This window comes from Anomaloglossus baeobatrachus, chromosome 1, assembly GCF_048569485.1.
Source record: "Anomaloglossus baeobatrachus isolate aAnoBae1 chromosome 1, aAnoBae1.hap1, whole genome shotgun sequence".
In the NCBI taxonomy this organism is placed as follows: domain Eukaryota; kingdom Metazoa; phylum Chordata; class Amphibia; order Anura; family Aromobatidae; genus Anomaloglossus; species Anomaloglossus baeobatrachus.
In genome coordinates this window covers 62,944,530-62,967,833 of record NC_134353.1, presented here as the reverse complement: position 1 = coordinate 62,967,833, position 23,304 = coordinate 62,944,530, and the positions used below count along the sequence as shown (strand labels likewise).

Below are 23,304 nucleotides of genomic sequence, written 5' to 3'. Positions count from 1 at the left end.
AGAGAATGAATATGTGAGGCCAGGACATTTCCCGGCGTCGGTAGCGGTCCCAGTGATGCACACCCAGGACCCCATACTGGCAACATTTTTCGGGCCCCCTTAAAACTCCTCCCAAGCGCTGCCTCCACCTCTAAAACTTGCCCCAGTCTCAATGCCACTGTTTGATATTTTATTTTAAAATGCCCTCCAACGCGCATCCCGCTGAAGCAATGCAAGAGTTGGGGTCAACAGGCCCCCACCACCCCCGGTGATCGACTCACTCCTGTCTTCAGCTCACCGAGCACTTACCTATCCCCACTGGCTGCCATGTCCTCGCCACCTCCGTGGCTCTGTTACCTGCAGCTGTGTGATGAGGTTGCAGAGTGATGACCTCATCACGCTGCTGCACGCTGGGCCACAGGATAACGTGTCGGCGCCCTGCCCCACTGACCTTCCCAGAAGCACATGGCTAATTTGCATGCGCTGTCCTTGAAGCGCTAGCTCACATGCAAATTAGCCAGTGTAGGGGCCAAAGGGACACGGCCAGTCCACTCTGTTGCAGCTGGGGCCCGGTGAAGAGGGGGGCCCAGCTCAGGGCTAAATAATGCTAAGTAATTACGCCGGGCCCCCTCTTCACCCATCCCCATACACTAGTCATGGATGCCATGCCCTGATGGCGGCCATGTGCACACCTATGAAAACGATGTCAGGCGTGTCCATTTTAGAAAATGACAAAATATTGCTGCATCTTTTTGCAGAACTCTAGGTTGTGCTGTTCCTCTATTATTCAAGGAAACTAGAGTATGATCTCCAGCACTTCAAAGAAGGTTAAAAAATATTTATTGAGGTTCTATTAAAAAAGATCCATCGATCATGAAAACAGTGAGGGGGGACACATTAAGAGAAATCCAACATGTTTCAGCTAGTAGAGCCTTATTCAAGGATTGCACTTACTTTCTTGTAAGTGCAATCCTTGAATAAGGCTCTACTAGCTGTTTTCATGATCGATGGATCTTTTTTAATAGAACCTCAATAAATATTTTTTAACCTTCTTTGAAGTGCTGGAGATCATACTCTAGTTTCCTTGTCTGTGTTCTGCCTGAGGCCAGGGCAGCTCCGTGCACCAACACCGATCCTGACCTGGACTTTAGGAAGGGTGAGCTCAACTACTTTTTCTATTTTCTGTCATTCCTCTATTATTCCTCCTGAAAATGTGTGAATGTGAGACCTCTACATCACCGCACTTAATCAGCTTTGGACAGTGACGAGCAATGCAGGGACACGCGCCATTGAACAAGGGAATGATGACCTGCTCAGCTGCTGGGTTGCCAATTATTTTGATACATTTACTTAGTATTGAAAGAGGAAGAAGATTTTAAGAAAAGCAGCTTCAACATTTTCTTCCCCATGAATAATAGAAGTAGTTATGTCAAGGGAGGAATTTAGGTAAAGACTGCTAATGGAGTCTTCATACGGGGAATTCAGAGACTATGCCGTATTAGCTATATATCAGTGCCGACATATCAATGTATAAGACAATGAACACAGACATGTTCTCCTTGAGCCAGCGTCATCAACTGAACTAGTGTATTGCAAGACACCCAATACAGTTTGCATCTCTAACCTTGAAGCTAGAACAAGGGAGTAAGGAGTATTTCACTCCCCATTTTCTCCCAGCACATTGTTTGTTTCTTGTACATTCTTTCTGTGTGAAAGCTACTGATAAAACTTTGCAGCTTCACATTCTGGCTTCATTATCTTTGGTTAACTCCTTCATGACTATACAGCTTAGAACTATATTTTGGGTCTATGCGATGGCTACATAAGACAGACAGATAATTATGCAACTACATCTACATTTTGATTATTTATATACACAGATATTCTTATTACGTTTGAACAAACAAGCTATAGCTCAGCGACCTCCACAGTTACTAAAACAGACATGTTAAGAGAAGCGATGAGTAAAGATAAGAGAATAAATTCCAAGGACCATAGTAAGGAGTCTGGGTCAGTTGTCCGTGGCTGCTGGAGGGGGTCCCTGCAAACCTTCTCCAGCTGACGGCATCTCCGGCTCCTCCTGATTAACCATAGAGGGATAAGGCTGGGCTCTACTGCTATTAAATTGGAGGTGCTTAAGGGAAAAAGAGACTATAGTTAGGTAAATTCCAAGCACACAAGAGGAGAAAAGTAATTTGGATACAATAGTGGTTTTATAGACAGACTATCTGCAAAGAAAAACTAACGCCTCAATCAGAAATAGTGAAAAAGCCAACGTTTCGGCCAAGATTGGCCTTTATCAAGGTTTTGCGTATCCTATACTGGCGAGTAAGACGAATTGGATGTCTACAAGTACGTATTTCAAAGGAGGCGTCGTTTTTTTGGGTATACAGCAAAACACTGGGAGGCACGTAGGTTAGGCAGAGGGAGAGAGGAGATGCCTTAGTGGCCACCCGCTGCCTTATCCTGCTGCCACCGCTGACCCCTGGGACCCTGTCCCCATTCCTCCTGCTGCTAAGGCATCTCCTCTCTTCCCTCTGCCTATCCTTCTTGCCTCCTAGTGTATTGCTATATACCCAAAAAAAGACGCCTCCTTTGAAATATGTACTTGTAGACGTCCAATTCGTCTTACTCGCCAGTATAGGATACGCAAAACCTTGACAAAGGCCATTCTTGGCCGTAACGTTGGCTTTTGCACTATTTCTGGTTGAGGCGTTTGTTTTTCTTTGCACATAGTCTGTCAATAAAACACTATTGCATCCAAATTACTTTTGTCCTCCTGATTAACCAGTCGGCTGCAACATTAATTGAAAGAAGCTGGAGATGGCAGAGGGTAGGAGGTGGATCTCGGGGGTTCCGTTAATCATCATTTGCCTACGGACCCAACTGCTACACCGGGGTCCTGAAAATCATCTCCTTTCCAATCTCTAGTAATAAACCCTGCACTGGGGGTAAATGGACCTCGATCATTACCTGCTGGGATGTCCCGCACAGCGAAGAGGCCCACACGGGTGTCTCCATTCACACTCCACTTCTGGGTCTCACAGTTCGGCTGACAGCTGTGATTCATGAACCGGGAAAAGTTGCCCTTAGGGCCAGCGTCAATGACCCGATCCTGGAGGAAAGAAGGGAATTTTGTTTACTTACCGTAAATTCCTTTTCTTCTAGCTCCAATTGGGAGACCCAGACAATTGGGTGTATAGCTATGCCTCCGGAGGCCACACAAAGTATTACACTAAAAGTGTAAAGCCCCTCCCCTTCAGCCTATACACCCCCCGTACTGCTACGGGCTCATCAGTTTTGGTGCAAAAGCCAGAAGGAGGAAAAAATTATAAACTGGTTTAAAGTAAATTCAATCCGAAGGAATATCGGAGAACTGAAACCATTTAACATGAACAACATGTGTATACAAAAAACAGGGGCGGGTGCTGGGTCTCCCAATTGGAGCTAGAAGAAAAGGAATTTACGGTAAGTAAACAAAATTCCCTTCTTCTTTGTCGCTCCTAATTGGGAGACCCAGACAATTGGGACGTCCAAAAGCAGTCCCTGGGTGGGTAAATAATACCTCATAATAGAGCCGTAACGGCTCCGTCCTACAGGTGGGCAACTGCCGCCTGAAGGACTCGCCTACCTAGGCTGGCATCTGCCGAAGCATAGGTATGCACCTGATAGTGTTTCGTGAAAGTGTGCAGGCTCGACCGGGTAGTTGCCTGACACATCTGCTGAGCCGTAGCCTGGTGTCGCAAGGCCCAGGACGCTCCCACGGCCCTGGTAGAATGGGCCTTCAGTCCTGAGGGAACCGGAAGCCCCGAGGAACGGTAAGCTTCGAGAATTGGTTCCTTGATCCACCGAGCCAGGGTTGATTTGGAAGCTTGTGTCCCTTTACGCTGGCCAGCGACAAGGACAAAGAGAGTATCGGAGCGGCGCAGGGGCGCCGTACGAGAAATGTAGAGTCTGAGTGCTCTCACCAGATCTAACAAGTGCAAATCCTTTTCACATTGGTGAACTGGATGAGGACAAAACGAGGGTAAGGAGATGTCCTGATTGAGATGAAAAGTGGGCAAGGCAAATGGCCAGGGAGAAAACGCCTGAGCAGAGCACCACGACAGGAATATTTTCCACGTCCTGTGGTAGATCTTGGCGGACGTTGGTTTCCTAGCCTGTCTCATAGTGGCAATGACCTCTTGAGATAATCCTGCAGACGCTAGGATCCAGGACTCAATGGCCACACAGTCAGGTTGAGGGCCGCAGAATTCAGATGGAAAAACGGCCCTTGAGACAGCAAATCTGGTCGGTCTGGCAGTGCCCACGGTTGGCCGACCGTGAGATGCCACAGATCCGGGTACAACGACCTCCTCGGCCAGTCCGGAGCGACGAGGATGGCGCGGCGGCAGTCGGCCCTTATCTTGCGTAACACTCTGGGCAACAGAGCCAGAGGAAGAAACACATAAGGAAGCTGAAACTGCGACCAATCCTGAACTAAGGCGTCTGCCGCCGCCAGAGCTCTGTGATCTTGAGATCGAGCCATGAATGTTGGGACCTTGTTGTTGTGCCGTGACGCCATTAGGTCGACGTCCGGCATCCCCCAGCGGCAACAGATCTCCTGAAACACGTCCGGGTGAAGGGACCATTCCCCTGCGTCCATGCCCTGGCGACTGAGAAAGTTGATCTCCAGAACATTGATCTGAAGTGAGGACTCTTGCTGAGTCCACGTACCCTGAGCCCTGTGGTGGAGAAAAACTGCTCCCCACCCTGACAGGCTCGCGTCCGTCGTGACCACCGCCCAGGATGGGGGTAGGAAGGATTTCCCTTTCGATAATGAGGTGGGAAGAAGCCACCACCGAAGGGAAGCTTTGGTTGCTTGAGAGAGGGAGACGTTCCTGTCTAGGGACGTCGGCCTCCTGTCCCACTTGCGTAGGATGTCCCATTGAAGAGGACGCAGGTGAAACTGCGCGAAAGGGACTGCTTCCATTGCTGCCACCATCTTCCCCAGGAAGTGCATGAGGTGCCTCAAGGGGTGTGACCGACCTTGAAGGAGAGATTGTACCCCTGTGTGTAGTGAACGCTGTTTGTCCAGCGGAAGCTTCACTATCTCTGGAAGAGTATGAAACTCCATGCCAAGATATGTCAGTGATTGGACCGGTGTCAGATTTGACTTTGGAAAATTGATGATCCACCCGAAACTCTGGAGAATCTCCAGAATAACGTTGAGGCTGTGTTGGCATGCCTCTTGAGAGGGTGCCTTGACCAGCAGATCGTCTAAGTAAGGTATCACTGAGTGACCCTGAGAGTGGAGGACCGCAACTACTGTAGCCATGACCTTGGTGAAAACCCTTGGGGCTGTCGCCAGGCCGAACGGCAGTGCCGCGAACTGAAGGTGTTCGTCTCCTATGGCGAAGCGCAAGAAGCGCTGATGCTCTGGAGCAATTGGTACGTGGAGATAAGCATCCTTGATATCGATCGATGCTAGGAATTCTCCTTGGGACATTGAGGCGATGACGGAGCGGAGGGATTCCATCCGGAACCGCCTGGTCCTTACGTGTTTGTTGAGCAGTTTTAGGTCCAAAACAGGACGGAAGGACCCGTCCTTCCTTGGAACCACAAACAGGTTGGAGTAGAAACCGTGACCCTGTTGCTGAAGAGGAACCGGGACCACCACTCCTTCTGCCTTCAGAATGCCCACCGCCTGCAGAAGAGCCTCGGCTCGCTCGGGAGGCGGAGATGTTCTGAAGAATCGAGTCGGAGGACGAGAGCTGAACTCTATCCTGTAACCGTGAGACAAAATGTCTCTCACCCAACAGTCTTACTTGTGGCAGCCAGGTGTCGCAAAAGCGGGAGAGCCTGCCACCGACCGAGGATGCGGTGTGAGGAGGCCGTAAGTCATGAGGAAGCCGCCTTGGTAGCGGCACCTCCGGCGGTCTTTTTAGGGCGTGATTTAGACCGCCATGCGTCGGCGTTCCTCTGATCCTTCTGAGGCCTTTTGGACGAGGAGAATTGTGACCTGCCCGCACCCCGAAAGGACCGAACCTCGACTGTCCCCTCCTCTGTTGGGGTGTTTTTGGTTTGGCCTGGGGTAAGGATGTTTCCTTTCCCTTGGATTGTTTGATGATTTCATCCAATCTCTCACCAAACAAACGGTCGCCAGAAAATGGCAATCCAGTTAAGCACTTTTTGGAAGCCGAATCTGCCTTCCATTCCCGCAGCCACAAGGCCCTGCGTATTACCACCGAACTGGCGGCTGCAACCGCCGTACGGGTCGTAGAGTCCAGGACAGCATTAATAGCGTAGGTCGCAAATGCCGACGTTTGAGAGGTTATGGACGCCACCTGCGGCGCAGACGTACGTGAGTGCGTCAATTTGCGCCTGACCAGCTGAGATAGCTTGGAGTGCCCATACGGCTGCGAATGATGGAGCAAAAGACGCGCCGATAGCTTCATAGATGGATTTCAACCAGAGCTCCATCTGTCTGTCAGTGGCATCCTTGAGTGAAGCTCCATCTTCCACTGCAACTATGGATCTAGCCGCCAGTCTGGAGATTGGAGGATCCACCTTGGGACACTGAGTCCAGCCCTTGACCACGTCAGGGGAAAAAGGGTAACGTGTATCCTTAAGGCGCTTGGAAAAACGCTTATCTGGATAAGCTCGGTGTTTCTGGACTGCCTCTCTGAAGTCAGAGTGGTCCAGAAACATACTCTTTGTACGCTTGGGAAACCTGAAACGGAATTTCTCCTGCTGAGAAGCTGACTCCTCCACTGGAGGAGCTGAGGGAGAAATATTCAACATTTCATTGATGGACGCAATAAGATCATTCACTATGGCGTCCCCATCTGGAGTATCAAGGTTGAGAGCGGCTTCAGGATCAGAATCCTGATCAGCTACCTCCGCTTCATCATACAGAGAGTCCTCTCGCTGAGACCCTGAACATTGTGATGATGTCGAGGGAATTTCATAGCGAGCTCGCTTAGTCGGTCTGGGGCTGCGGTCCGTGTCAGAGACCTCACCCTGGGATCCATGAGACACCCCGGGAAGACATTGCTGTTCCAACTGAGGGGAACCAGGGGACAATGATACCACAGTGCCCCTGGCTTGAGATGCCGGCCTGGACTGCAAGGCTTCTAATATCTTAGCCATAGTCTCAGAAAGTCTTTCAGTAAAAACTGAAAACTCCGTCCCTGTCACCTGGACAGTTAACAGGTGGTTCTCCTTGGGCCACCCCTAGCAGAGGCTCCGGCTGAGAAAGTGCCACAGGGGCCGAGCATTGCACACAATGAGGGTCAGTGGAACCTGCCGGCAGTATAGCCGTACATGCTGCACAGGCAGCATAGTAAGTCTGTGCCATGGCACCCTTGCTATTTGTGGACGACATGCTGATGTCTCCTCTGAGCAATACAGGAGGGTAAATAGCCACAAATCAACAGTGCACCCTACAGTGTAAAGTATAGACTATAATCATATAAACTATAAATACACTTCTGCACTAGTGGGGCCAGCACCACAGGTGCTGCTTACCGCCTGCGCAAAGCGTTTGTGTGGGCACCAGAATTCCTGCCTGGGTCTCTTTGAGCTTGTCTCTCCTCTCCAGCGTTAGCAGAGCTGAGAGGAATGGCTGCCAGCGTCCTGGGGAGAGGAGGGAGCCGTGGGCGTGACCCAGAAAAGTGCGGGAACTGGTGCCCCACTGTGCAGAGTGAGGGGGGTGGAGTATGCAAAGCATGCTCCAGCCCTCAGTGCTGCCGACCTGTACAGCGTCCCGCCCTTCCCCTGACTGGCAGGGCTGGGGGCGGGAAGAGAATGAGACTAGGCCGCAGAAGCCGGGGACTATAGTTATAAGCGCGGCCGCCGTATAAGCGCGGTCGGCGCGGAAGTCCCCGGCGCACTAACAGTCCCAGCCGCGCCGCAGGGATAACCATGGCAGCGGCGGTCAGCGCGGCAGTCCCCCTACACAAATACACTCAGCGACGCTGAAGTGTATAGTGGCACAAATGCAGCCAGCGCTGCTGTCCCCGGTGCACTAGCACACCCAGCAATGCTGGAGTGTTGCTGTGCGCGGTCCCCACGGGGACACAGAGTACCTCCAAGTAGCAGGGCCATGTCCCTGAACGATACTCGGCTCCTATCCAGCAGGGTCCTCAGGAGCTGTGCATGGAGCACGGTCTCCTGTGCCTGGAGACCGATGGAATCCCACTTCACCCAGAGCCCTAATTGAGGGATGGGGAAGGAAAGCAGCATGTGGGCTCCAGCCTCCGTACCCGCAATGGATACCTCAACCTTAACAACACCGCCGACAAGAGTGGGGTGAGAAGGGAGCATGCTGGGGGCCCTGTTATGGGCCCTCTTTTCTTCCATCCGACATAGTCAGCAGCTGCTGCTGACTAAGCTGTGGAGCTATGCGTGGATGTCTGACCTCCTTCGCACAAAGCATAAAAACTGATGAGCCCGTAGCAGTACGGGGGGTGTATAGGCTGAAGGGGAGGGGCTTTACACTTTTAGTGTAATACTTTGTGTGGCCTCCGGAGGCATAGCTATACACCCAATTGTCTGGGTCTCCCAATTAGGAGCGACAAAGAAACACCCATTCAGTGAGACAAGACACAATCCTGCTCCTCACAATATTACATTCTCTACTTCATTATAGGTCATCATTTGGAGATACGGAACTGTGCATTATTTTACATGTACGTCATACGACCGGTACCTCCTCATTACTCTCCGCCCTGCAACACAATTGAGGTGCCAACAGGCTGCTAAAATGGATTTGGGTGCCTATATTTTAACCCAGTATAGGAATATATACACGTCTTATAAATATAAGCATACATACACACGCTACTCACAAAAAGTTAGGGACATTTGGCTTTTGGGTAAAAAGTTCCCGCTACACTGATATTTTCTCATGACAGTCGGGTATTTAAGTAGAAGCAGCAATGGTGATTTCCTCATCGCAGTTTATTGAAACAAAAGCCACCAACATTAGTGGGTATACCCATCCACCCCCCAAATGTCAGGGTCTCAACTTGTCACGTGGCCTTAAGCATCAATTACAGCTGGAAACGACGCCTCCCACTGGTCACAAGTGGAGTTATTGTCTGCGGAGGCATGGCATCCCACTCTTCTAGAAGGACGGCCCTCAGATCAATGAGGTTCTGGGGTATAGAATTACGACTCAGCTGATCCCATAGGTTTTCTATGGGATTCAGGTCTGGAGAAAGTGCAGCCGCTCCATCTGAGATCCACCAGTCTCCAGCAGCTGTTCCATAATGATGTGAGCTCGATGAGTTGGAGCACTGTCCTCCATTAGGATGAAATTAGGCTGTTGCTGTTCATGAAGAGGCACAATGACTGGAGTAATGATGTTAGTCCAGTTGTCAGGGCTGTCACTGTACCATTCACACAGTGTAGGGCCGTTCTGTACTGACTAGACACCGGCCTACACTAACACCAAAAGAAATAACTCCTAAAAAGAAGGGAATTTTGTTTACTTACCGTAAATTCCTTTTCTTCTAGCTCTAATTGGGAGACCCAGACAATTGACAATTGGGTGTATAGGCTATGCCTCCGGAGGCCGCACAAAGTACTACACTTAAAAGTGTTAGGCCCCTCCCCTTCTGCCAATACACCCCCCGTGCTCCCACGGGCTGCTCAGTTTTGGTGCAAAAGCAAGAAGGAGGAAAAAATAAATTATAAACTGGTTTAAAGTAACTTCAATCCGAAGGAAACTCGGAGAACTGAAACCATTCAACATGAACAACATGTGTACACAAAAAAACAGGGGCGGGTGCTGGGTCTCCCAATTAGAGCTAGAAGAAAAGGAATTTACGGTAAGTAAACAAAATTCCCTTCTTCTTTTTCGCTCTATTGGGAGACCCAGACAATTGGGACGTCCAAAAGCAGTCCCTGGGTGGGTAAAATAATACCTCGTAAGAGAGCCGTAAAACGGCCCTTTCCTACAGGTGGGCAACCGCCGCCTGAAGGACTCGTCCACCTAGGCTGGCATCCGCCGCAGCATAGGTATGCACCTGATAGTGCTTCGTGAAAGTGTGCAGGCTCGACCAGGTAGCCGCCTGACACACCTGTTGAGCCGCAGCCTGGTGCCTCAAAGCCCAGGACGCTCCCACGGCTCTGGTAGAATGGGCCTTCAGCCCTGAGGGAACCGGAAGCCCAGCCGAACGGTAAGCTTCGATAATTGGCTCCTTGATCCACCGAGCCAGGGTTGATTTGGAAGCCTGTGACCCTTTACGCTGGCCAGCGACAAGGACAAAGAGTGCATCCGAGCGGCGCAGGGGCGCCGTACGAGAAATGTAGAGTCTGAGTGCTCTCACCAGATCTAACAAGTGCAAATCCTTTTCACATTGGTGAACTGGATGAGGATAAAAAGAGGGTAAGGAAATATCCTGATTGAGATGAAAGGGGGATACCACCTTAGGGAGAAACTCCGGAACCGGACGTAGAACCACCTTGTCCTGGTGAAAAACCAGAAAAGGGGCTTTGCACGACAACGCTGCTAGCTCAGACACTCTCCGAAGTGAAGTGACTGCTACTAGAAAAACCACTTTCTGCGAAAGGCGTGAGAGAGAAATATCTCTCATTGGCTCGAATGGTGGTTTCTGAAGAACCATCAGCACCCTGTTTAGATCCCAGGGTTCTAACGGCCGCTTGTAAGGTGGAACGATGTGACAAACTCCCTGCAGGAACGTGCGTACCTGTGGAAGTCTAGCTAGGCGCTTCTGGAAAAACACAGAGAGCGCTGAAACTTGTCCCTTAAGGGAACCGAGCGACAAACCCTTTTCCAGTCCAGATTGAAGGAAGGACAGAAAAGTAGGTAATGCAAATGGCCAGGGAGAAAAACCCTGAGCAGAGCACCACGACAGGAAAATTTTCCACGTCCTGTGATAAATCTTGGCGGACGTTGGTTTCCTAGCCTGTCTCATAGTGGCAATGACTTCTTGAGATAACCCTGAAGACGCTAGGATCCAGGACTCAATGGCCACACAGTCAGGTTGAGGGCCGCAGAATTCAGATGGAAAAACGGCCCTTGAGACAGCAAGTCTGGTCGGTCTGGTAGTGCCCACGGTTGGCCGACCGTGAGATGCCACAGATCCGGGTACCACGACCTCCTCGGCCAGTCTGGAGCGACGAGGATGGCGCGGCGGCAGTCGGCCCTGATCTTGCGTAACACTCTGGGCAACAGTGCCAGCGGAGGAAACACATAAGGGAGCTGAAACTGCGACCAATCCTGAACTAAGGCGTCTGCCGCCAGAGCTCTGGGATCTTGAGACCGTGCCATGAACGTTGGTACCTTGTTGTTGTGCCGGGACGCCATGAGGTCGACGTCCGGCACCCCCCAGCGGCAACAGATCTCCTGAAACACGTCCGGGTGAAGGGACCATTCCCCTGCGTCCATGCCCTGGCGACTGAGATAATCTGCTTCCCAGTTTTCCACGCCTGGGATGTGAACTGCGGATATGGTGGAGGCCGTGGCTTCCACCCACATCAAAATCCGCCGGACTTCCTGGAAGGCTTGTCGACTGCGTGTGCCGCCTTGGTGGTTGATGTATGCCACCGCTGTAGAATTGTCCGACTGAATTCGGATCTGCTTGCCTTCCAGCCACTGCTGGAACGCTTTCAGGGCAAGATACACTGCCCGAATTTCCAGAACATTGATCTGAAGCGAGGACTCTTGCCGGGTCCACGTACCCTGAGTCCTGTGGTGGAGAAAAAACCGCTCCCCACCCTGACAGACTTGCGTCCGTCGTGACTACTTCCCAGGATGGGGGTAGGAAGGATTTCCCCTTCGACAATGAAGTGGGAAGAAGCCACCACCGAAGGGAAGCTTTGGTCGCCTGAGAGAGGGAGACGGTCCTGTCGAGGGACGTCGGCTTCCTGTCCCATTTGCGTAGGATGTCCCATTGAAGAGGACGCAGGTGAAACTGCGCGAAAGGGACTGCTTCCATTGCTGCCACCATCTTCCCCAGGAAGTGCATGAGGCGCCTCAAGGGGTGTGACTGGCCTTGAAGGAGAGATTGTACCCCTGTCTGTAGTGACCGCTGCTTGATCAGCGGAAGCTTCACTATCGCTGAGAGGGTATGAAACTCCATGCCAAGGTATGTGAGCGATTGGGCCGGTGTCAGATTTGACTTTGGAAAATTGATGATCCACCCGAAACTCTGGAGAGTCTCCAGGGTAGCGTCGAAGCTGTGTTGGCATGCCTCTAGAGAGGGTGCCTTGATCAACAGATCGTCCAAGTACGGGATCACCGAGTGACCCTGAGAATGGAGGACCGCTACTACAGTAGCCATAACCTTGGTGAAAACCCGTGGGGCTGTTGCCAGGCCGAATGGCAGTGCCACGAACTGCAGGTGTTCGTTTCCTATGGCGAAGCGCAAGAAGCGCTGGTGCTCTGGGGCAATCGGAACGTGGAGAAAAGCATCTTTGATATCGATCGATGCAAGGAAATCTCCTTGGGACATTGAGGCGATGACGGAGCGAAGGGATTCCATCCGGAACCGCCTGGTCTTTACGTGTTTGTTGAGAAGTTTCAGGTCTAGGACAGGACGGAAAGACCCGTCCTTCTTTGGGACCACAAACAAGTTGGAGTAAAAACCGTGGCCCTGTTGATGAAGAGGAACAGGGACCACCACTCCTTCTGCCTCTAGAGTGCCCAGCGCCTGCAGAAGAGCCTCGGCTCTCTCGGGAGGCGGAGAAGACCTGAAGAATCGAGTCGGGGGACGAGAGATGAACTCTATCTTTAACCGTGAGACAGAATGTCTCTCACCCAGCGGTCTTTTATTTGTGGCAGCCAGGCGTCGCAAAAGCGGGAGAGCCTGCCACCGACCGAGGATGCTACTAGAGGAGGTCGAAAGTCATGAGGAAGCCGCTTTGTTAGCGGTGCCTCCAATGTTCTTTTTAGGACGTGACTTAGACCGCCATGCATCAGAGTTCCTTTGTTCTTTCTGAGACCTTTTGGACGAGGAGAATTGGGACCTGCCCGCGCCCCGAAAGGACCGAAACCTCGACTGCCCTCTCCTCTGTTGGGGAATGTTCTGTTTGGGCTGGGGTAAGGATGTATCCTTTCCCTTGGATTGTTTGATGATTTCATCCAGACGCTCGCCAAACAGCCCGTCGCCAGAAATTGGCAAACTGGTTAAGCGCTTTTTGGAAGCAGAATCTGCCTTCCATTCCCGTAGCCACAAGGCCCTGCGGATTACCACCGAATTGGCGGTCGCCACCGCCGTACGGCTCACAGAGTCCAGGACAGCATTAATAGCGTAAGACGCAATTGCCGAGGTCTGGGTGGTAATGGATGCCACTTGTGGCGCGGCCGTGCATGTGGCTGCTTCAATTTGCGCTTGACCTGCTGAGATAGCTTGCAGCGCCCATACGGCTGCGAATGCTGGGGCAAAAGAAGCTCCGATAGCTTCATAGATGGATTTCAACCAGAGCTCCATCTGCCTGTCAGTGGCATCTTTGAGCGAGGCCCCATCTTCCACTGCAAGTATGGATCTAGCCGCCAGTCTGGAGATTGGAGGATCCACTTTGGGACATTGAGTCCAACCTTTAACCACGTCCGGGGGGAAAGGATAACGTGTATCCTTAAGGCGCTTAGAAAAACGATTATCTGGACAAGCATGGTGATTCTGGATTGCCTCTCTGAAATCAGAGTGGTCTAGAAACATACTCTGTGTCCGCTTGGGAAACCTAAAACGAAAGTTCTCCTGCTGAGAAGCTGACTCCTCTGCCGGAGGGGCTGAGGGAGAAATATCCAGCAACTGATGGATGGACGCAATAAGATCGTTTACTATGGCGTCCCCGTCTGGAGTATCAAGATTGAGAGCGCTCTCAGGATCAGAATCCTGATCAGCTGTCTCCGCATCATCAACCAAAGATTCCCCCCGCTGAGACCCTAAACAATATGATGTCGAGGGAAATTCTAAGCGAGCCCGCTTAGTCAATCTGGGGCTGGGGTCTAAGTCAGAACCCTCAGACTGGGATGTAGGAGATACCCCGGGAGGACATTGTTGGTCCAACTGAGGGGGGCCCGGGAACAACGATTCAACAGGGTCCCGTTGCTGAGATACCGGCCTGGACTGCAAGGCTTCTAGTATCTTAGCCATAGTCTCAGAGAGTTTAGCAAACTCAGTCCCCGTCACCTGGACAGTGCCAACAGGTGGCTCCCCCTGGGCCCCTCTTAGCCTAGGCTCCGGCTGAAGAAGTGGTACAGGGGTCGAACACTGCACACAATGAGGGTCAGTGGAACCTGCCGGTAGTGGGGTCTTACAAGCGGCGCAGGCAGCATAATAAGCCTGTGTTTTGGCACCCCTGCCTTTTGTGGGCGCCATGCTATAGTTTTCCTTGAGTATATAGCCAGAATGCACTGTGCTCATACAGTGTAAAGTATATATGATACACAAATAATGTACCAATACCCTACAGCACCATGGGGCTAGCACCAACAGGTGCTGCTTACCAGCCGCCTAAAGCGGTTGTGAGGCCACCAGAGACTGTGTCTGGGTCTCCCAGGACTTGTCCCTCTTCTGCAGCGTCGGTGGAGCTGACAGTAATGGCTGCGGCGTCCTGACGAGATGAGGGAGCTGTGGGCGTGGCCGAGAAAGAGCGCGAACTGGTGCTCACACCGTGCACAGTGAGAGGGGTGGAGTATGTAAATCATACTCCAGCCCTCAGAGCTGCTCGCTCCGTGCAGCGTCCCGCCCTTCCCCCTGCCTGTCAGGGCTGAGGGCGGGAGAAAAGTAAACTAGGCCGCAAGGAAGCCGGGGACTCTAGTAATAAACGCGGCCGCCGTAAAAGCGCGTCCGGCGTGAAAGTCCCCGGCGAACTACAAGTCCCAGCCGCGCCGCAGTGTCCCATGGCAGCGGCGGTTAGTGCGGTAGCCCTTACATATAAACACACTCAGCGACGCTGAGTGTGTAATGGCACATATAGACCCGGTCAGCGCCGCGGTCCCCGGTGCACTAGCACACCCAGCAAAGCTGAGGTGATGCCGTGCGCGGTCCCCACAGGGATACAGAGTACCTCCAAGATGCAGGGCCATGTCCCTGAACGATACTCGGCTCCTATCCATCAGGCTCCACAGGAGTTGTGGATGGAGCACGGTCTCAGTGCCTGGAGACCGGTAAGATCCCACTTCACCCAGAGGGGGATGGGGAAGGAAAGCAGCATGTGGGCTCCAGCCTCCGTACCCGCAATGGATACCTCAACCTTAACAACACCGCCGACAAGAGTGGGGTGAGAAGGGAGCATGCTGGGGGCCCTATATGGGCCCACTTTTCTTCCATCCGACATAGTCAGCAGCTGCTGCTGACTAATCTGTGGAGCTGTGCTGTGCGTGTCTGACCTCCTTCGCACAAAGCAAAAAACTGAGCAGCCCGTGGGAGCACGGGGGGTGTATTGGCAGAAGGGGAGGGGCCTAACACTTTTAAGTGTAGTACTTTGTGCGGCCTCCGGAGGCATAGCCTATACACCCAATTGTCTGGGTCTCCCAATAGAGCGAAAAAGAAACAATATTTATTATGGTAATATATTAAAAATGCTCAAAAAACAGAGCATAATGACTCTTATATGTAAAGAAAGTCTTTAATTAGTCACGTGAAGTGAGTGGGAGGACAAGAGGTGTTCAAACCAGCTAGTGAGGGAAGGGGCTATTGTAATTTAATATTAATAAGTAAGTAAGCCCTAGGTAGCATGACTCCAAGTATGTCTGGAGATAAATTGATAGCCTATTCACCTAAGGGATATATCGTGGATTGGTCTCTCCCTCCCTTATAGCTACCTACCAGCGGAGGTGCACCTTAAGGTATTGGGTACCCCCCACTCCTCGTCGGCTTTCCCTAAGCTGTCCCTTTGACCCGCAAGTCGCATGAAACCCACCACCAAGAAATAAAGGTGCACAGTAGTCAGTAGGTCAATTGTCAAAAATTGGTCGCCAAACAGTTGGTAACCCAAGTACAACTTATCCTTAAATAAGGAAAGTAAAGGCAATACAAACTAATCAATAGTATGTTATTGCCTCAAAAAATGGGAATACAAACACAGTTATCACCAATGCTCAAAAATGCTATAATAGCCAATTATCACTGTGCATATGTGTTTTATCTAAAGCACAGTGAAACTAGATAAAGTTTGCGATACCAAAGAAGGGAATTTTGTTTACTTACCGTAAATTCCTTTTCTTCTAGCTCCAATTGGGAGACCCAGACAATTGGGTGTATAGCTACTGCCTCCGGAGGCCGCACAAAGTACTACACTTAAAAGTGTAAGGCCCCTCCCCTTCTGGCTATACACCCCCCCGTGGGATCACGGGTTCCTCAGTTTTAGTGCAAAAGCAAGAAGGAGGAAAGCCAATAACTGTTTCAAAAACAAATTCAATCCGATAAACAACATCGGAGAACTGAACTTATTAACATGAACAACATGTGCACCCGAAAAACAAAATCCCTAAGAAAAAACAGGGCGGGTGCTGGGTCTCCCAATTGGAGCTAGAAGAAAAGGAATTTACGATAAGTAAACAAAATTCCCTTCTTCTTTGTCGCTCCTAATTGGGAGACCCAGACAATTGGGACGTCCAAAAGCAGTCCCTGGGTGGGTAAAAGAATACCTCGTGATAGGGCTGTCAAGCAGACCTTTCCTACAGGTGGGCCACCGCCGCCTGAAGGACTTGTCTACCTAGGCTGGCATCCGCGAAGCGAAGGTATGCACCTGATAATGTTTGGTAAAAGTGTGCAGACTCGACCAGGTAGCCGCCTGGCACACCTGCTGAGCCGTAGCCTGATGCCGTAATGCCCAGGACGCACCCACGGCTCTGGTAGAATGGGCCTTCAGTCCAGATGGAATCGGAAGCCCAGCAGAACGGTAGGTGTGAAGAATTGGTTCCTTGATCCACCGCGCAAGGGTGGATTTGGAAGCTTGCGACCCTTTACGCTGACCAGCGACCAGGATAAAGAGTGCATCCGAGCGGCGAAGGGGCGCCGTGCGGGAAATGTAGATCCTGAGTGCTCTCACCAGGTCCAACAAATGCAAACCCTTTTCGAATTGGTGAACTGGATGCGGACACAAAGACGGTAAAGTGATATCCTGATTGAGATGAAAGGAAGATACCACCTTGGGAAGAAACTCTGGAATTGGACGCAGAACTACCTTGTCCTGGTGAAACACCAGGAAGGGAGATTTGCAAGATAACGCCGCCAGCTCGGACACTCTCCGAAGAGACGTGACCGCCACCAGAAAAGCCACATTCTGTGAAAGCCGAGAAAAGGAAATCTCCTTCATAGGCTCGAAAGGCGGCTTCTGGAGAGCAATTAGAACCTTGTTCAGATCCCAGGGCTCCAACGGCCGCTTGTAAGGAGGGACGATATGACAGACTCCTTGCAGGAACGTGCGTACCTTAGGAAGTCGCGCTAGGCGTTTCTGAAAAAATACGGATAGCGCGGAGACTTGACCTTTAAGGGAGCTAAGCGACAAACCTTTTTCCAACCCAGACTGCAGGAAGGAAAGAAAAATAGGCAATGCAAATGGCCAGGGAGAAACTCCCTGGGCAGAGCACCAAGATAGGAATATCTTCCACGTCCTGTGGTAGATCTTGGCGGAGGATGGTTTCCTAGCCTGTCTCATGGTGGCAACCACCTCATGAGATAAACCTGAGGCCCCTAGGATCCAGGACTCAATGGCCCCACAGTCAGGTTCAGGGCCGCAGAATTCAGATGGAAAAACGGCCCTTGAGACAGCAAGTCTGGACGGTCTGGTAGCGCCCACGGTTGGCCTACCGTGAGGTGCCACAGATCCGGGTACCACGACCTCCTTGGCCAGTCTGGAGCGACGAGAATGGCGCGGCGGCAGTCGGACCTGATCTTTCGGAGCACTCTGGGCAACAGTGCCAGAGGTGGGAACACATAAGGTAGCCGGAACTGTGACCAATCTTGAACTAAGGCGTCTGCCGCCCAAGCTCGGTGATCGTGAGATCGTGCCATGAAAACCAGGACCTTGTTGTTGTGTCGTGACGCCATCAGGTCGACGTCCGGCATCCCCCAGCGGCGACAGATCTCCTGAAACACGTCCGGGTGAAGGGACCATTCCCCTGCGTCCATGCCCTGGCGACTGAGAAAATCTGCTTCCCAGTTTTCCACGCCTGGGATGTGAACTGCGGATATGGTGGATGCTGTGTCTTCCACCCACGACAGAATCCGCCTTACTTCCTGGAAGGCTTGCCGACTGCGTGTTCCCCCTTGGTGGTTGATGTACGCCACCGCCGTGGAATTGTCCGACTGAATTCGGATCTGCTTGCCTTCCAGCCACTGTTGGAAGGCTTGCAGGGCAAGATAGACTGCTCTGATTTCCAGAACATTGATCTGAAGGGTGGACTCTTTCCGAGTCCACGTACCCTGAGCCCTGTGGTGAAGAAACACTGCTCCCCACCCTGATAGGCTCGCATCTGTCGTGACTACCGCCCAGGATGGGGGTAGGAACGACCTTCCTTTTGACAAAGAGGTGGGAAGAAGCCACCACCGGAGAGAATCCTTGGCTGTCTGAGAGAGGGACGTCGACTTCCCGTCCCATTGGCGGAGAATGTCCCATTGTAGAGGGCGCAGATGAAACTGCGCGAAAGGGACTGCTTCCATTGCTGCCACCATTTTCCCTAGGAAATGCATGAGGCGCCTCAAGGTGTGCGACTGGCCCTGAAGGAGAGATTGCACCCCTGTCTGCAGCGAGCACTGCTTGTCCAGTGGAAGTTTCACTATCGCTGAGAGAGTATGAAACTCCATGCCAAGATATGTTAGTGATTGGGTCGGGGTTAGATTTGACTTTGCAAAGTTGACAATCCCCCCGAAACTCTGGAGAGTCTTCAGTGCCACGTTCAAACTGTGTTGGCATGCCTCTTGAGAGGGTGCCTTGATAAGTAGATCGTCCAAATACGGAATCACAGAGTGACCCTGCGAGTGCAGGACTGCTACTACTGCAGCCATGACCTTGGTGAAGACCCGAGGGGCTGTCGCCAGCCCGAAAGGTAGCGCTACGAACTGCAGGTGTTCGCTTCCTATAACGAAGCGTAGAAAACGCTGATGCTCTGGCGCAATCGGCACGTGGAGATAAGCATCCTTGATGTCTATTGATGCTAGGAAATCTCCTTGAGACATTGAGGCGATGACGGAGCGGAGAGATTCCATCCGGAACCTCCTGGTTTTTACGTGTTTGTTGAGCAACTTTAGATCCAGGACGGGACGAAACGACCCGTCCTTCTTTGGCACCACAAACAAATTGGAGTAAAAACCGTGACCTTGTTCCTGAAGAGGAACGGAAGTCACCACTCCTTCCGCCTTTAGAGCGGCCACCGCCTGCAGCAGAGCATCGGCCCGGTCGGGCGGTGAAGTTCTGAAGAAACGAGTTGGAGGACGAGAGCTGAACTCTATCCTGTACCCGTGAGACAGAATGTCTCTCACCCAACGGTCTTTGACCTGTGACAGCCAAATGTCGCCAAAGCGGGAGAGCCTGCCACCGACCGAGGATGCGGAAAGAGGAGACTGAGAGTCATGAGGAAGCCGTCTTGGTGACGGTTCTTCCTGCTGTCTTTTTTGGGCGTGATTGAGTCCGCCAAGAATCTGAGCCTCTCTGATCCTTTTGAGTCCTCTTAGACGAGGAGAATTGGGACCTGCCTGAGCCTCGAAAGGACCGAAAACCAGACTGACCCCTCCTTTGTTGGGGTTTGTTTTGTCTGTGTTGAGGTAAGGATGAATCCTTACCCTTGGAGTGTTTAATGATTTCATCCAAACGCTCACCAAACAATCGGTCACGAGAAAAAAGGCAAACTGGTTAAGCACTTCTTGGAAGCAGAATCAGCCTTCCATTCCCTCAACCACAAGGCTCTGCGTAAAACTACGGAGTTGGCTGACGCCACCGCCGTACGGCTCGTAGAGTCTAGGACAGCATTAATCGCGTAAGACGCGAATCCAGACATCTGAGAGGTCAATGGTGCCACCTGCGGAGCAGATGTACGTGTGACAGTGTCGACTTGTGTAAGCCCAGCTGAAATAGCTTGGAGTGCCCATACGGCTGCGAATGCTGGCGCCAACGACGCTCCAATAGCTTCATAGATGGATTTCAACCAGAGCTCCATCTGTCTGTCAGTGGCATCTTTAAGTGCCGCTCCATCTTCCACTGCAACTAAGGATCTAGCTGCAAGCCTGGAGATTGGAGGGTCCACCTTGGGACACTGGGTCCAGCCCTTGACCACGTCAGGGGGAAAAGGATAGCGTGTATCTTTAAGCCGTTTGGAAAACCGCTTATCGGGATAAGCGTGGTGTTTCTGGATTGCGTCTCTAAAGTCAGAGTGGTCCAGAAAAGAGCTTAATTTACGCTTGGGATATCTGAAATGGAATTTCTCATGCTGTGAAGCTGACTCCTCCTCAGGAGGAGCTGGCGGAGAAATATCTAACATCTTATTGATGGACGCTATAAGATCATTCACTATGGCGTCACCATCCGGTGTATCCAGATTGAGAGCGGTCGCAGGATCAGAATCCTGATCAGTTACATCCGCCTCATCACCCATAGATTCATCCCGCTGGGATCCTGACCAGTGAGACGAAGTTGAGGGCCCCTCATAGCGAGCCCGCTTAGGCTGTCTGGGACTGTCGTCCGAGTCAGAGCCGTCACCCTGGGGTGCATGTGACACCCCCGGAGCCCGGAAGTGTTCCAGTTGAGGGGGACCAGGGAGCAATGATTCAACAGTGTCCGTGGTCTGAGTTACTGGTCTAGACTGCAATGTTTCAAGAATCTTAGACATTGTCATAGACAATCTATCAGCAAAAGCTGCAAACTCCGTTCCTGTCACCTGGACAGCATTCACAGGTGGTACACCCTGGGTCACGTCTACCAGAGGCCCCGGCTGAGCAAGTGCTGCAGGGGCCGAGCACTGCACACAATGGGGGTCAGTGGAACCTGCCGGTAGAGTAGCCCCACATGCGGTACAGGCAGCATATAAAGTCTGTGCCTTGGCACCCTTGCGTTTAACGGACGACATGCTGTTGCCTCCTTGCAATCTAGGAGGGTATATAGCCAAGAATCACCAGCGACCGTACAGTGAAAAGTATTTGCAAACACAAAATACCAAGTACACAACGGCACAAGTGGGGGTGAGCCCTTGAGGGCTGCTTACCGCCCGCTGAAAAGCGGGTATGAGGTCGTAGAATCCCGTGTCTGGGTCTCCCAGGCTCCCCTCTCCAGCTCAGCGTGCAGACAGGAATGGCTGCCGGCGTCCTGTGAAGAGGGGCGGACCGTGGGCGTGCCACAGACAAAGTGCGGGAAACTGCGTCCTACTGTGCCTGGTGTGAGGGCTGGAGTATGTAAAACAGACTCCAGCCCTCAGCGCTGATTCTCTGTACGGCGTCCCGCCCTCCTCCTGACTGGCAGGTGCGGAGGCGGGAACGAGACGAACTAGGCCGCAAAAGCCGGGGACTGTAGTAATAAGCGCGGCCGTGATATATGCACGGCCAGCGCGGAAGTCCCCGGCGCACCACAAGTCCCAGCCGCGTCGCAGTGTGACTGACCCCAGCGGCCGGCGCGACCGTTCGCCCTAAGTCTACCCACTCAACCAAGCTGTAGTGAGGAAATGGCACAAGCGCAGCAGCGCTGATGTCCCCGGCGCACTAACACACCCAGCCATGCTGCGGTGTGCGCGCGGTATGCACGGGGACACAGAGTACCTTGACGGAGCAGGGTCTGTCCCTGACGATACTCAGCTCCATATCCAGCGGCTTCTCCAGGGGCTGCGGATGGAGCACGGTCTCCAGTGCCTGGAGACCGGTAAAGTCCCACTTCACCCGGAACCCTAATGGGGATGGGGAAGGAATCAGCATGTGGGCTCCAGCCTCCGTACCCGCAATGGGTACCTCAACCTTAAACACCGCCGACAGAAAGTGGGGTGAGAAGGGAGCATGCTGGGGGCCCTGTATGGGCCCTCTTTTCTTCCATCCGACATAGTCAGCAGCTGCTGCTGACTAAACAGTGGAGCTATGCGTGCGTGTCTGACCTCCTTCGCACAAAGCAAAAAACTGAGGAACCCGTGATCCCACGGGGGGGTGTATAGCCAGAAGGGGAGGGGCCTTACACTTTTAAGTGTAGTACTTTGTGCGGCCTCCGGAGGCAGTAGCTATACACCCAATTGTCTGGGTCTCCCAATTAGGAGCGACAAAGAAATACAAGTGATGTGTAAGAATAGCAACATGTAAAACCAGCAGGGAAAATAATCCGCTGGGGTAACTAGTAGAAATCAAAGGTCCCAATAGGGTAATATTGAGATACTAGTGTCCCAGTGATGCAAAGGGATACAACATATAATCCCAGCAGGGAACTTATCTGCCGAGGTCACTGGTAAAACTCCAAAATCCCGACGCGTTTCCCCCCTACAAGTGTTATCCTAGGGGTTCATCAGGGGAAGAAAGAACCAAGTATTTCATGATATCCAAAGGTTTTTATATCTTAGTAAGTTTGGCTTTCATAATATAGACAGACCGACATCAATGGCCAAGGGTGAAAGGCGAGTCGTCTGGCAAGTACTCCCAGTTGCTCCTCCAAGTACTGTACTTGGAGGAGCAACTGGGATTTTGGAGTTTTACCAGTGACCTCGGCAGATAAGTTCCCTGCTGGGATTATATGTTGTATCCCTTTGCATCACTGGGACACTAGTATCTCAATATTACCCTATTGGGACCTTTGATTTCTACTAGTTACCCCAGCGGATTATTTTCCCTGCTGGTTTTACATGTTGCTATTCTTACACATCACTGGTATTTTGGTATCGCAAACTTTATCTAGTTTCACTGTGCTTTAGATAAAACACATATGCACAGTGATAATTGGCTATTATAGCATTTTTGAGCATTGGTGATAACTGTGTTTGTATTCCCATTTTTTGAGGCAATAACATACTATTGATTAGTTTGTATTGCCTTTACTTTCCTTATTTAAGGATAAGTTGTACTTGGGTTACCAACTGTTTGGCGACCAATTTTTGACAATTGACCTACTGACTACTGTGCACCTTTATTTCTTGGTGGTGGGTTTCATGCGACTTGCGGGTCAAAGGGACAGCTTAGGGAAAGCCGACGAGGAGCGGGGGGTACCCAATACCTTAAGGTGCACCTCCGCTGGTAGGTAGCTATAAGGGAGGGAGAGACCAATCCACGATATATCCCTTAGGTGAATAGGCTATCAATTTATCTCCAGACATACTTGGAGTCATGCTACCTAGGGCTTACTTACTTATTAATATTAAATTACAATAGCCCCTTCCCTCACTAGCTGGTTTGAACACCTCTTGTCCTC

General features: G+C 51.6%; 1 protein-coding gene across 1 annotated transcript in view; it reads right to left on the bottom strand.

Moving 5' to 3' along the window:
• The window catches only part of NSD2 (nuclear receptor binding SET domain protein 2), a 235,518-nt gene that overhangs the window by 6,850 nt on the left and 205,364 nt on the right, over window positions 1–23,304 (bottom strand). The window contains exon 20 of the mRNA XM_075346808.1: window positions 2,953–3,094. Coding sequence (XP_075202923.1) covers window positions 2,953–3,094 — 142 coding nt within the window. The remainder of the gene's footprint in view (window positions 1–2,952; window positions 3,095–23,304) is intronic.